This window comes from Hypanus sabinus, chromosome 2 (assembly GCF_030144855.1).
Source record: "Hypanus sabinus isolate sHypSab1 chromosome 2, sHypSab1.hap1, whole genome shotgun sequence".
Lineage (NCBI taxonomy): Eukaryota > Metazoa > Chordata > Chondrichthyes > Myliobatiformes > Dasyatidae > Hypanus > Hypanus sabinus.
The window spans coordinates 77958282-77972043 of record NC_082707.1 but is presented as its reverse complement, the minus strand read 5'-3'; the positions used below and the strand labels follow the sequence as shown (position 1 = coordinate 77972043).

Sequence of the window (13762 nt, the reverse complement as noted above, 5' to 3'; positions counted from 1 at the left end):
TCGATATTCATGTCATTAGTTGGAAGCTACCCAGGCAGAATATAAGGTGTTGCTCCTCCAGGAGGCCGAGCATGGACATGTCAGAATGGAAATGGGAATCAGAATTGAAATGTTTGGCCACCAGGAAGGCCCACTTGTGGCAGATGGAGCAGAGGTGCTCAATGAAGCAGGCCGCCAATTTACAGTGGGTTTATTTACTTGATAGCTTGGCTACTTATGTCAGTATTGTTAGGATTTCTGCAATATACACTGTCACTAATCTCAAAATGGAAATATTCAATATTCAAAGTCAAAAAGCAAACAACCAAAATGACTGGAAATCTGAAATAGAAACCAAAAATACTGAAAACACTGGAAAATGTTGAGCTTTTACATACTTCTCTGCATTCATTTGAGCTAAAAATTGAATTTGTCACCCAATTGTCAATTTATCAATCATTCCATCTCAGGCCATCAGTTTGTTGCTTCTTTAGATGTACCCTCACCTGTGAGAAAATCCACCAAAGGCTCTCAAGAGAGGTGATGACAAAATTACAGTGTTCATTGTTTCAATGACACTGTTTTCTCTCTGGCTGTTCCAAATTTTAAAGAAATTACTCTAATAATTTTTATTTCTTATTATCTTGGAGAACAGTGAATTGCCCGTTTTGTGATGTATATTGTCATTTAGTCTCATCTTTGGTATCTGTACTGCTAGTTACTGGCATGGTAACTATTGCGTTATGACCAGAAATGTACAGCATCCACAATAGCTTGCTTACTTGAGTAACCTACTCCCACCCTTGACTGACGAGATTTCAAAGGCTGTATGACAGGTGAAAAGTAAATGGGTTTCAGGAGAATGTAATATTACTGCTGAGGTTCTAAAACTTAGACCATATGACATATGAGCAAAATGAGGCTATTTGGCCAGCCATTCAGTCATGGTAGACTTATTTTCTCTCTGAACCCCATTCTCCTGCTTTCTCCTGGTAACCTTTGACTCCTGACTAATTAGCAACCTATCACCCTCTGCTTTAAATATAGTTAGTGACTTAACCTCCACATCCATCTGTGGGAATGAACTCCACAGATTCACCACCCTCTGGCTAAAGAAATTCCTCCTCATCTCTGTTCTAAATGGATACCCCTCCATTCTGCTTTGCTCTCTGGTCCTACATTCTAGGCCTTTCAATATTCAATAGGTTTCAATGAAATTCACCCTGATTCTACTAAACACCAGCAAGTGCAGGCCCAGAACCCTCAAACAGTACTCACATATTATCTCTTTCATTCCCAGGACCTTTCCCGTGAACCTCCTCTGAACCCTCTCCAACACCAGCACACCTTTTCTTTGATAACGGGCCCAAAACTATTCAGAATTCTCCGAGTACGATCTAACCAATGCCTTATAAAGCCTCAGCATTACATCCGTGTTCTGATATTCCAGTCCTCTTGTAATGAATGCTAACATTTAAGAAATCCTGCATGAGGACTGCCATGTCCCTTTGATTTTTCTCTCCATTTAAAAGAAGTATACACCTTTCTTCCTTCTATCAAAGTGCATGATTATACACTCCTCCACACTATATTTTATCTGCCACTTCTTTGCCCATTCTCTTAGTCTGTCTGAGCCCTTTAGCCTCTCTGCTTCCTCAACAGACTCCCTGCTTCCTCAGCATGCCACCTATTTTCATAGTATGCCCAAATTTGGCCACAAAGCCATCAATTCTGTCATCCAAATCATTGACATATAACATGAAAAGAAATGGTCCCAACACCAATATCATTGCAGAACATTGCTAGTCATTGGCAGCCAATTAGAAAAGGCCTCTTTTATTCCCAGTCTTTGCCTCCTGTCAGTCAGCCAGTCGTCTTATCTGTGCAGTTATATTTCCTATAATGCCATGGGCTCTTATCGTTATAAACAGCCTCATGTGTGGCACCTTGCCAAAGGCCTGGAAATCCAAATGAACAACATTCACTGACTCTCCTTTGTCTAACCTGCTTGTTATTTCTTCAAAGAACTCCAGCAGATTTGTCAAACAAGATTTCCCTTGTCAGAGACTGGAACTCTAGCTTGAAGACATTGCATCAAATATATCTTCAAGAAAGGAGACAAATTCAAGCACAGTAACAGCAGGGGGAGTTACTTGCTGTCTGTTACAGTGATCATTGTCAGCCGGGCCCTCCTTGGCCTACTCCTCCCTGTCACTGAGGAGCTTCTCCTTGAATCTTAGTGTGGATTCTGTCCATTTGGAGACCCAATGGATATTATCTCCATGAGAAATTCAGGAAACCATTTCATACTTTACCTGCACTTTGTTGACCTTGTGAATGCCTTCCATCATTGAAGTCTGTGGAGTGTCCTCCAGTTTCCTATCCACAGGAAATTATCTCCATCTTTTGTCTGATTCTGGTTGCTGTTCCCTACTAAACAACAGAGTCCCCCACTGCTGAATGTTCCTACTAAGATGAGGAGGTGTGGGCAGCTTCCATTTGCCATTTTCTTCAGTTGTGTTTGTGAGGATGAAACCCTTAAATCCGCCTTGTACCTCACAATTATTGGTCAGCGCTTCTGAGACATGGACTACCTACATAGGGCCTTGAAGCCGTGGAGAGTGATCATCAATTCATCCCCTTCAAACATTTACAAGTCCATTGCAGGATACAGGTTGAGTACCCCTTATCCAGAGTTCCAAAATCCAAAACTTTTTTGAGCGCTGACGTGACGTCACAAAAAAGAAAATACCATAAGTTGCTGGGAAGGTTTCACAGACAGTTCTGAGAAGTGACATCACAAGAACAGAAGTTAATGAAAAATAGAAAAATACTGCATAAAGTGAAAAATGAATCTCTCAAGTATTGAAAAAGTATTTGTCAGAGTGAACATATCCCACTTAATGGTATTTTTATCATGAAATAAGCGAAGATCTATCATAACAAACTGAAAATCGAAGGTAATTGAATATTCAGCAGCCTGGTTGCAGAAATTTATAAAAAGCACGGCATTAAATTTTTAAAGCATCTGCTGATCACAAAGTAGCAGAGAAATTCATTGAGTTTGCTGAGATTGTTGCTGATGAAAATCTAATGCTGATAGGTTTTATGTGAGGTATAAAAATAAAAAAAAAGACTAAAATACGGATACTGTGTGCTGTAACCTTTGAATCAAGCCATGGCGTCGTAGGTGGAGACTGAAAGTCTGCATGTCTGTTGGTTCAACAGCTGATTCAGGTATTCTCCCAGGTCTGCTGTGTTGCTTTTGTTACCCTGCACACATTATATTAATGGGATGTAATATTTTTTACTGTTTAGTACATATGTGTGGTGAACAAGTGGAAGAGAAAGACTGCTTACCGGGAGCGCATGCATAAATTCAGAGTTGGAAATGATGAAAATCCCAAGCTGTTTTACTACATATTCCAAAGTCTGGAAAGAAACCAAAACGTGTACAGCCCCAAGCATTTCAGATAAAGGATATTGAACCTGTACCAGATTACAAGAAAGTTGTAGTTATTGTTACATACAACACGGAGGCCTTTTGGACCTGCCCTAATACCCATGCTACCAAGATGTCTGTGCAATATGTCTGCATTTTGCAATTCCCTCTAAACTTTTCCTATCTGATTAAATTTCTTTAAAACATTGTAATTATACATGGTTCTGCGGCATCCTCTGGCAACTGATTCTATAAACCCGTCGCCCTTTGAATTAAAATATTGTCCCCCGATACCACCCTCCACCAGACTCTCTTAAATCTGTCCTCCTCACCTTAAATCCACATGTTTTAGACTCTGTACCTTGGTTTTTAAAAAAAGATTGTAACCATTCATTTTATCTGTGCTTCTCATGATTTTATACAACTCTTTAAGGTCGTTCCCTCAGCCCCCCAGCGCTCTGAAGAAAATTTCCTTTCCTTATAACTGAAGCCATCGATTCATTCATTCATTGCCACGGGTACTCCCTCAGGAAATGTGTTTGATGTAAACACTCTGTTGTGATATAGATGAGTTGTCTGTTCCAATGGAAAGTACTAACAATTTTGGTGCATTCTCATGTTGTTTGACCCTTGTCAGGTTTTCCATCATCACCTTACTGTTTACTAATTCAAGAAAACTCTCCAGTCACTCTTAGGTAGGGCTGTGATTCCAACCGAACCCCACAGTTACAATTTACTAGTGAGGGAGAAGGAGAACCTGCAGGTACATAAATGGCATTTCAGAGATCCTATTCTGAAGCCTACAAATATCCTACTAAGAATTTATACTAGAGGAGAGGTAACTTCTGTGGGCGTGACATTCATAACAGTGAAATACAACAACCAACAAGCCACATTGGGCTTGTATGAAAAGCAGAAGGACTAGCATTGTGTGATAAGGAGTGGCTGAGACAGCTACGACTTGATTGGAAATCCATCCACCATTTGCTTGCCACATCTCCTGCAATAGAGTCAACTGAAAGTGAATGAAGACAAGTACTGAGGAATGGGTCTGTCAGGATCTGTGGTGATTTTAAGGACACTGTCAACCCAGTACTGAAAATAGATCAATACCCTTTGCCCAGCATAGAGGATATCTTTGCAAACCTTTCAGGAGGAAAACATGTCAACAAAGTGGACTTGCAGAGGCCTACCTACAGATAAAGATGGAAGAAAGGTCCAAAGTGTTTCTCGCCATAAACAGTAACAAAAGGCTTTGGACTTTGAACCCTTCTTCCAAAACAAAGTGTTGTTCCTCCAACCTGAGTGTGGCTTCATCTTGACAGTAGAGGAGGCCATGGATAGACATATCAGAATGGGAATGGGATGTGGAATTAAAATGTGTGACCACTGGGAGATCCTGCTTTCTCTGGCAGACAGAGCATTGGTGTTCGGCGAAACGGTCTCCCAGTTTGCGTCGGGTCTCAACAATATATAAAAGGCTGCATCGGGAGCACCGGACGCAGTATACCACACCAGCCGACTCACAGGTGAAGTGTCGCCTCACCTGGAAGGACTGTCTGGGGTCCTGAATGGTGGTGAGGGAGGAAGTGTAAGGGCAAGTGTAGCACTTGTTCCACTTACAAGGATAAGTGCCAGGAGAGAGATCGGTGGGAAAGGACGGGGGGAGGGGGGGGGCAAATGGACAAGGGTGTCGCATAAAGAGCAATCCCTGCGGAAAGTAGAAGTGGGGTGAGGGAAAGATGTGCATGGTAGTGGGATCCCGTTGGAGGTGGCGGAAGTTACGGAGAATTATATGTTGGACCCGAAGGCTGGTGAGGTGGTAGGTGAGGACAAGGGGAACCCTGTCCTAAGTGGGGTGAGGACAGATGTGCGTGAAATGGGAGAGATGCGTTTGGGAGCAGTGTTGATGGTGGAGGAAGGGAAGCCCCTTTCTTTAAAAAAGGAAGACATCTCCTTCGTCCTGGAATGAAAAGCCTCATCCTGAGAACTGATGAGGCGGAGATGGAGGAATTGCGAGAAGGGGATGGCATTTTTGCAGGGGACAGGGTGGGAAGAGGAATAGTTCAGGTAGCTGCCTAGCCTGCTGTGTTCCACCAGCATTTTGTGTGTGTTGCTTGAATTTCCAGCATTTCCTCATGTTTGCATTATGGGCTCAGAGCATGATACGACAAGCGTAAATTCTTTACATCAAGCATAATTTACTGTGGTCACACCATTGATGCTCAAGGATTACATAAATATGCTGAGAAAATTCAAGCAATGGTGGATGCCCCATGGGCAAAGGATGTGTCACAGGTGCACGCCTTTTTAGGATTTGTCAATTACTATAACAGGTTTCTACCAAAGTTGGCTGCTGTGCTCCACCCCCTGAACCTGAATAGTAATTGACATATTGGGCAGAAATGGCAATGGACAAAACAGTGTGAGATGGCTTTCCAAATCACAAAGGAAATGGTGATGTCAGACACTGTACTCACGTGTTATTATCCACATCATCCAGTGAAGCTGTTATGTCACATCTTGCCTTGTTATAGGTGTAGTCATTTCACATGTTGTGAATGATGGAATTGAGCTCCCCATAGCCTTTGCATCACATTCTCTCACAGCTGCAGAGGTGGGCTCTGTTTCCTGGAGGACACAGTTACAAGATGGAATTTAAGAGGACAGCTAATCATGGAAATCCTGATTGGAAAAGAACACAGCTGAAAAATTTACAAAAGAGGACACTCCTCCTGACAAACTCTCCCTAATGCAAATCAGAAGTCTCCCTATTACAACAGAGATGATCCAAAGGGAAACCAGAAAAGATCCACACTGTCTCAGGTCTACATGGCCACCAAAAATGGCTGGAAAGTGCAGCTGAAATTCCAGTTTCCCTATTTTTACCAGCACTGGGATGAACTTCCCATTGATGGGGGTTGTCCTATGTGGGGATTGAGAGTTATTGTACCATCCAGGCTGAGAGCTGAAGTATTGGATGAATTACATGCCTGTCATCTAGGCGTGGTCAAAATGAGAGCTTGGCTTGGAGCTTTGTCTGGTGACTTGGGATAGATCAGCAGATTGAGCAATTTACTGTGCAATGTTCAGGATGACAGCACGTCCAGAAGATGCCAGGAGCAGTGCTTTGCATTCTTGGTATTGGCCTGTATTGCCCTGGCAGAGGATTCATGTAGATTCTGCCGGACCATTCATAGGCACAAATTTCTTGGTAGTGCAGGTAGTCCCTGGGTTATGAACATCTGACTTAAGAACAGCTCGTACTTACAAACTGAGGAAGGAGAACGCCGTCCGCCATTTTAAGTCATTGCCGTTGACACTGTGTTGAGTGTGTAACTTTGTATTTGGCTTAAATTTTTCTTAGCAAGATTCACCCTGACCCTGCCCCCCCCTCCCTTTTCCGGTCGGCTGGTGGCACAGTGAGATCAATGCCGGGCTCGAGAACAGAGGTTCCCGAGTTTGATCCAGTGATAGACCACTCCCGAGTGCGTTGTCCATCCGTGCCGGGTTGATGTCGAGCTTGCAACTTGGCCTCGTAAAAAAAAGCACTGCCACCTCCAGTTTAAATTCTCACATGGAATATTGTGGAGGATCAAATACCCAAACCTTGCACAGCCCCCACTTGTCCCACTTAGCCTGTCTCAGTGCAGTGTAGTTTAGGGCTTGGGGAATTCAGTGCAGTGGTCCTTAGGAACTGGCAGAGCTTGGGACCTGCCGCCCACACTGTTTCTGTTTCATTGATGGGAAGCGATCATGATTGAAAATAAAGTGGAAATAATAAAACGTTTGGAAAGAGGCGAAATGTCATTGGAAAAGCTTTAGGCTACAGTTGGTCAATAATCGGAGCAATTTTAAAGGGTAAAGTGAGAATAATGGAGCATGTGACAGGCCCTGCCCCGATGAAAGCTACAATTATTACTAAGCAACGCAGTGGTTTAATTATTGGAATACATACGTTTCTTAAGTGTTTTATAAGCATAGAAAGATAAAATATATACTATATACTAAGACAAATGTTTAAATAACTGACACTTAGTAATATCGGATGTACTTGTTCCAACTTGCATAGAAATCTGACTTAAAGATGGACTCGGGAACAGAACTCGTTCGTAACCTGGGGACTGCCTGTAGTGGATGCAGCTACAAACTAGGTCATAAGCATGTGCCTCACTAAATTCAGAAGTGAAGTACACACGTTTATTCCCGGTTCTGTGTTTTCTTTTTTGATTAGTTTTATGTTTTGGAGTTATAACGTAACTATTTCCTCTTTTATAAAAATTATTCTCCGGTTGAATTCATGGTTTGGACTATTTTGAATCAAATGTAGAGAGCAAATGGAAATTTGACTATAAATTTATCTTTCATCAGTAGTACGAATTGTGCTATATAACAGTGGCTGTTGGTTTGACTCTTGTTTTCAAAATATGCTACTTGAAAAGCTTTGTGGAACACAATTTCCACTAAATAGTGTGCTACTGAGTGGGGGCCCTTCCCTGGGCAATGTTATCAACTTGCTATGAAACCCAGTCTTATCACCTTAAGGATTTTTTTTTTTACAATGTTTTACACATTAAATATTTTATGGAAGGAAATCCAAGTTGCAGTCCTAAGGAGTGGCACATTGGCAAAGCCAGTAGAGCTACAGCCTCATGACTGAAGAGACCAGGGTTCAATCACCACTTCTGCTGCTGTCTGTGTGGTATTTTCCCCGTGATTGTGTGAGGTTTTTCTCTTCCCACTTCCCAAAGATGTACAAGTAGTAGTTTAATTACAAACAAGAAGATGTGCAGATGCTGGAAATCTAAGCAACACACACAAAATGCTGGAGGAACTCAGCAGGCCAGGCAGCGTCTGTGGAAAGGAGCCCTGCCGAAGGGTTTCAGCCCGAAACATTGACTGTACTCTTTTCTATAGATGTTGCCTGGCCTGCTGAGTTTCTCCAGCATTTTGTGTGTGTGTTAGTAGTTTAATTAACCACTGTGAATTGCCCCAGTATGTAAATTATTAGTAGAATCTGGAAATGATTCATTGAAATTTGGGGAGAATAAAATTGAATTGGTGTAAATCAATGCTTTGATAGCATAGACTCAATGGATAGAAGGACCACTTTTTGTGTAGTATGACTGTTACGCCTCTGATACTAGATATGTCCCAGTTGTGATGTTTTAGAAATTTCCATGTAGGCCTTTAGTGATATTACTGGCTTGTCTTTTGTTTCTCTAGGCATGTGGATGTCCTTTATACTGGAAGGCCCCCATGTTCATTTCTGCTGGTGGAGAACGAACAGGATTTGTCTCTGTGCACCCATTTATAGCCATATGGAGAAAGTGAGTGTTATTTCTGTCCTAAACTCGGTTATTACACTCACCAGTATACATTAATATGCCAACCTCACTTCCACATAAAAAGGCTCTTTATTTTCATGATCTAGCAGAGCCGGCAGTGTTTGTGGAGCCAAAAAAGTTCTTGCATACATGTCTGAGCAATGTTTTGCAAACACCAATGGGCAAAAATGACCAGTTATTGTTTGTGATGTTTGGTTGAGAGTAAATGTAGTTCAAGCTACAAGGAGAAGTTGCCTGATCTTCAAAGGATATCACCAAGAGGGTAAACTGCACTGGGGTTTTATGAAAGGGGTATTTCTGGCAGTGGAGCACTTAACATTGCATCAAAGTACAGTCCTGACTACTTGCCAGAGAAGGTCATATCAATGCAAACAACTTTTATTAATATAGCTGCTCTGATGTAGAAAAACCTATGAAGGTGACCTGAAGTTTAGTCCAAGAAATCTCCATGCTCGTGTTATGAGCTCTTCTGAACTCCCATCTTAATCACTGTAGTTTTGGTATCATCACCTGCCAAGATCCCAATCTCGGAATTCCAATCCAAAAAAAAATCATGCCTCTGATTAAAACTTTGGTCGTAAGGCATAGTTTAGTGTCTCATTTTGTTTGGTAATATTTCTTTGATGCACTTTAGAATGGTTTCCAATGAAATCACGGTGCTTACTCCCTCAGTACATTGCTCTAACTCATGAACTAATGGTACATCCAGTGTATTACTTAATTTATTAAGGAATGCACAAGTTTAAAAATGTATGTGTTTTTCAGACTAATATTAGAATGTTTTTTCTATATTATGCTTATTTGGAAATTTAGTTTATTAGAATAAAAAGTGCAAGACATTCAAAATGAAGTTGAATGTAAATAGTGGGAAACTGAAGCTCATTGCTTAAACTAGTGGAAAATGAACAGAAGGTGTCAAGCAATGGTTAATTTACCCAGTCTATTTCCTATTCACATGCTTGACCCTTGCTGGGCTTTGGAAAATTGTTTGCTTTCTATTGTTCACAAAACACTGATTTGTGTGTACTTGTAATCAAATGGTGAATCACCTTCCCATGCTACCTTACACAGATGACACAGCATTTCAGTTCTGTTCATCTAGTTTAAGTAATGGGAACACACTGAGGCCTTCCAAATGTTTTAATTGTAAACAATACTGTTTGGTATAAGTCGAGCAGTTCTATATAGTCCAAACTTGACTTGACATGACAATGCAGATATAATGCTTTCCTGTTACCACTGAGTTCTCATACCCATCTACTATAATACTGAGTCCAGTAGATTCTGATTAATTGGACCATTGGTTATTTAGGACAGCTCTTAAAGAACAAAAACTAATCGAGAAAGTGGCCAGGATTCCTCTCCTTTATTTGGGACACTATGCTGCTTCATTGTGGCAGAAGACTATAGCCAAACAGATTCTAATCAGTAGCAGTCACACACTTGCTTGGCGGTTAGACACTACACTATGCTTATTGCAAACAGTTTTTAAATAGCAGCAGTTGTGTGTGTTTGTGTTCAAAAAGCAGTTATTTTGGTCACTGATAGGCGAGAAATAAGCAGTAAGACAATTCTAAGCTGTTTTGCTCACTGCGCTTTCAAGCATTCAGGGTTGGAGATGGCAGAAACAGCCAAGAGTGAAAATGAAACTATTTCACTACTTCAACAAGTTGGGAACTATGAAGAATTTGAAGGTATCAGCAATCATCAAATAAAATTGAGGATTAGGTCAATGGAGTTGCAAAAGCCAAGTATTATATGTGAAGGCAGTTTCATTATCTGCACTGTGCGCTGATTTTGTTAATGTCTAGTCAGTCTAAAAAACACAGCTGGATGAATTCTTCTTTCAGTAACTATTAGGAACTAACACACAGCTTTCTAGTACTCTAGTAGTATCGGTTGTGTTTAAACTTGTTCTGTATTTTAAATACGTAAATTGTTACCCAGTTAAATGGTAGTTTTGTAATTTTTTAATACCTTTTTAACAATTTCCATTAAACTTCAGCTAATTGGCGTAGCTGCATTGGTCCATAAGGTACTGGTCCCAATATGTCCCAATTAACAGGAATCTGCTTTACTCATTTGGTTCAAAACTTGAGAGTCATGGAATTGGACAGCATGGAAGCAGGTCGTTTGGCTAACCATTGGGAACCTATCCATCTAGCTAGATGATTCAAGTGCTCATCCAGACACCACCACCTTAAGTGCTATTAGAAACTCCTGATTCCACCACTCTTTCCTGTGCATTCCAGGTACTTGTCTCTGGACGAAACAGATTCTCCTTGGATCCACTCTAATTCTCTTGCCCTCTGCTGTAAATCTATGCCCTTTAGTTTTATTCACCCACAATAAGGGAAAAGACGTTGGTAGTCTACCTTGTTGATGCCCCTCATAATATTATGTTCCTTCATGGTGACTCCTCTTACTCTCTTAACCAGACAAATTTCTCTCCAGTGTCTTCTCATAATTAGTGCCACATTACAGGCAACATATTGGTGAACTTTCTCTGTAACCTCTCGGGCACTATCTCAGCTTTCTTAATATTAGAATGGAACACTGTACTGCAACTAAAGATTGACCAATGTTTTATAACTTGGACAATCATCTCCTTGTTCATTTCAACATCACATCGCTGAGATGTGGAAAAAATTATAGCAGTGCATTATTCAGTTTTTCAAGATCTAGCTTTAAGTGGAAGTAATTTTGCTTTGAAGTCAGCAGAGAAAAAATGTGTTATTTTTATGATGAACTTGAACTTAATTAAAAAGCAGTAGTTGGTGCTGAAAAAGAACTTGCATTTACTAAGTGCATGATCATTGCAGGAGACAGTAGAAACTGTAATGTGTAGGTTTACTTGAATGTAAGAGAAAGGATATGGACCAATCAAGTGGTCCTAGTCCTTTGCTCTGCATAATATATTTTTGGATGAAATACTTTAAAACAGAATTGTGTCAAATTGTTGAGTGATATAGAATATAGACAAAAATACTAGTAGTTTGAAAAGAGTAGATTTGGGCAAATGCTTTTTGTTCATGTTTGCACATGAAATGGATTCTTTATTGCCCTTGGGTAATAAACTCAATGGTTATCTTTCCACAGAATACTACAGAGCTGTCATGATGATGCATCTAAGTTTGTTTATCTTCTTGCCAAACCAGGCTGTGACTACCTAGAACAGGAAGACTTCATCCCACTTCTACAGGTCTGTATACTGGTGTCTCTCCTCTTTCAATGCAATACAGCATTTAATAAAATCAAAGCCTTACCTATTTTGTAAGATACGAGAAGTTTCTTTAACTTTGTGTTTATTTTACGTGGTTAGATGAAGTATTTGGAACAGAAGTCTAACCATGAAATGTATAAATACAGTGAAACCGCAAATCTGAAAAGTTCACTACAAGTGGAATAACAAGTGTAGAATTAGGGTTGGTGCTCACTGCACTCGATTGGAATCATTGCCATTCATTATAGGGAAAGTTTCTTGACAAACAATGTTGTAAGCAACATTGAAGGAGCAAAGCTTTATTAAAACTTCAGAAAATGGATTTCAATATATATGTAAATGTAACCTTGTCCCGGTAGTTCTTAAAACATTAGTGCAGCTGCTGAATAGTGGAAAACCAACAAATGGTATGTCGATCCAGAGAGACTTGGAAGTCCATTCTTATGGATCTATGTGTTACCATTGATAGGTATGTGAAAAAGAACAATTAAACTGAGTAATGGAATGCTGGACTTAATAATCAGTGGGCTTTATAGGGCAAAGGATTGTAGCTATTGCTACAATTCTGCATGTACTTAGATAAATCAAATCAGAAGTATTTGTTTAAGCTCAAAGTAAATTTATTATCAAATTACATGTATGTCACCATATACAACCCTGAATTTCATTTTCCTTTGGGCATACTCAATTACTCTATAGAATATTAACAATAACAGGATCAATGAAAGATCAATTAGAGTGCAGAAGACAATAAACTGTGCAAATAGAAATACAAAATAGTAAGAAATAACAAGAATATGACATAACAAGATAAAGAATCCTTAAAGTAAAATAATTGGCTGTGGGAACATCTCAATGATGTGCAAGTGAGTATAGTTGTGAGTACTGTAATTTAGGAAGTGTTTCTTAGTCAGGGCTCACAGATTTATTGTACACGAACTAAGTTGTATACACTGAACTTTGAACGGTACAATTTTATTTGATGCGTTAAATAAAGAGAAACGACTTCTATCTGGGGAAAATTCAATATTAAAAGGATGTAGTAAAAAAAAGCCACCCAGATATGAGCTTAGAGTTAGGAAACACTTCATGATTTGAAGCTCTCTGTTAGATCACTTGTTATTCTTGCATCTCATCTTTGCTAATGGGTACTTAATTTCATGAACTAATAATTTGTACGTAAGAACATAGAAATAGGAGCAGGAGTGGGCCACCTGGCCCATCAAGCCTGCCCTGCCATTCAATAAGATCATGGCTGATCTGTCCGTAAACTCAGCCCCATCTACCTGCTTTTCCCCATAAAACCTTAATTTCCCTACTATGTAAAAACCTATCTAACTGTTTCTTAAATATATTTAGTGAAGAAGCCTCAACTGCTTCCCTGGGCAGAGAATTCCACAGATTCACTACTTTGTGGGAAAAACAATTTCTCCTCATCTCCATCCTAAATCTTCTCCCCTGAATCTTGAGGCAATGTCCCCTAGTTCTAGTCTCACCTACAAATGGAAACAGCTTTCCTACTTCTATCCTATCTATCCCTTTCAAAATTTTGTATGTTTCTATAATATCCCCTCTCATTCTTCTGAACTCCAGAGAGTATAGTCCCAGGCTACTCAATCTCTCCTCACAGGTTAACCCCTTCATCCCTGGAATTAACCTGGTGAACCTCCTCTGCACTGCCTCCAGAGCCAGCATATCCTTTCTCAAGTATGTAGACCAGATCTGCACACAATACTCCAGGTGCGGCTTCACCAGTATCCTGTATAGTTG

The 13762-nt window shown here is 40.2% G+C and overlaps 1 protein-coding gene across 2 annotated transcripts in view; it reads left to right on the top strand.

Annotated features, from left to right (window-relative positions):
- Nucleotides 1–13762, top strand: part of ppp2r3a (protein phosphatase 2, regulatory subunit B'', alpha) — a 343519-nt gene that overhangs the window by 263502 nt on the left and 66255 nt on the right. For both annotated transcript variants that reach the window (XM_059948908.1, XM_059948916.1), the window contains 2 exons: nucleotides 8648–8751; nucleotides 11869–11971. In XM_059948908.1, coding sequence (XP_059804891.1) covers nucleotides 8648–8751; nucleotides 11869–11971 — 207 coding nt within the window. The remainder of the gene's footprint in view (nucleotides 1–8647; nucleotides 8752–11868; nucleotides 11972–13762) is intronic.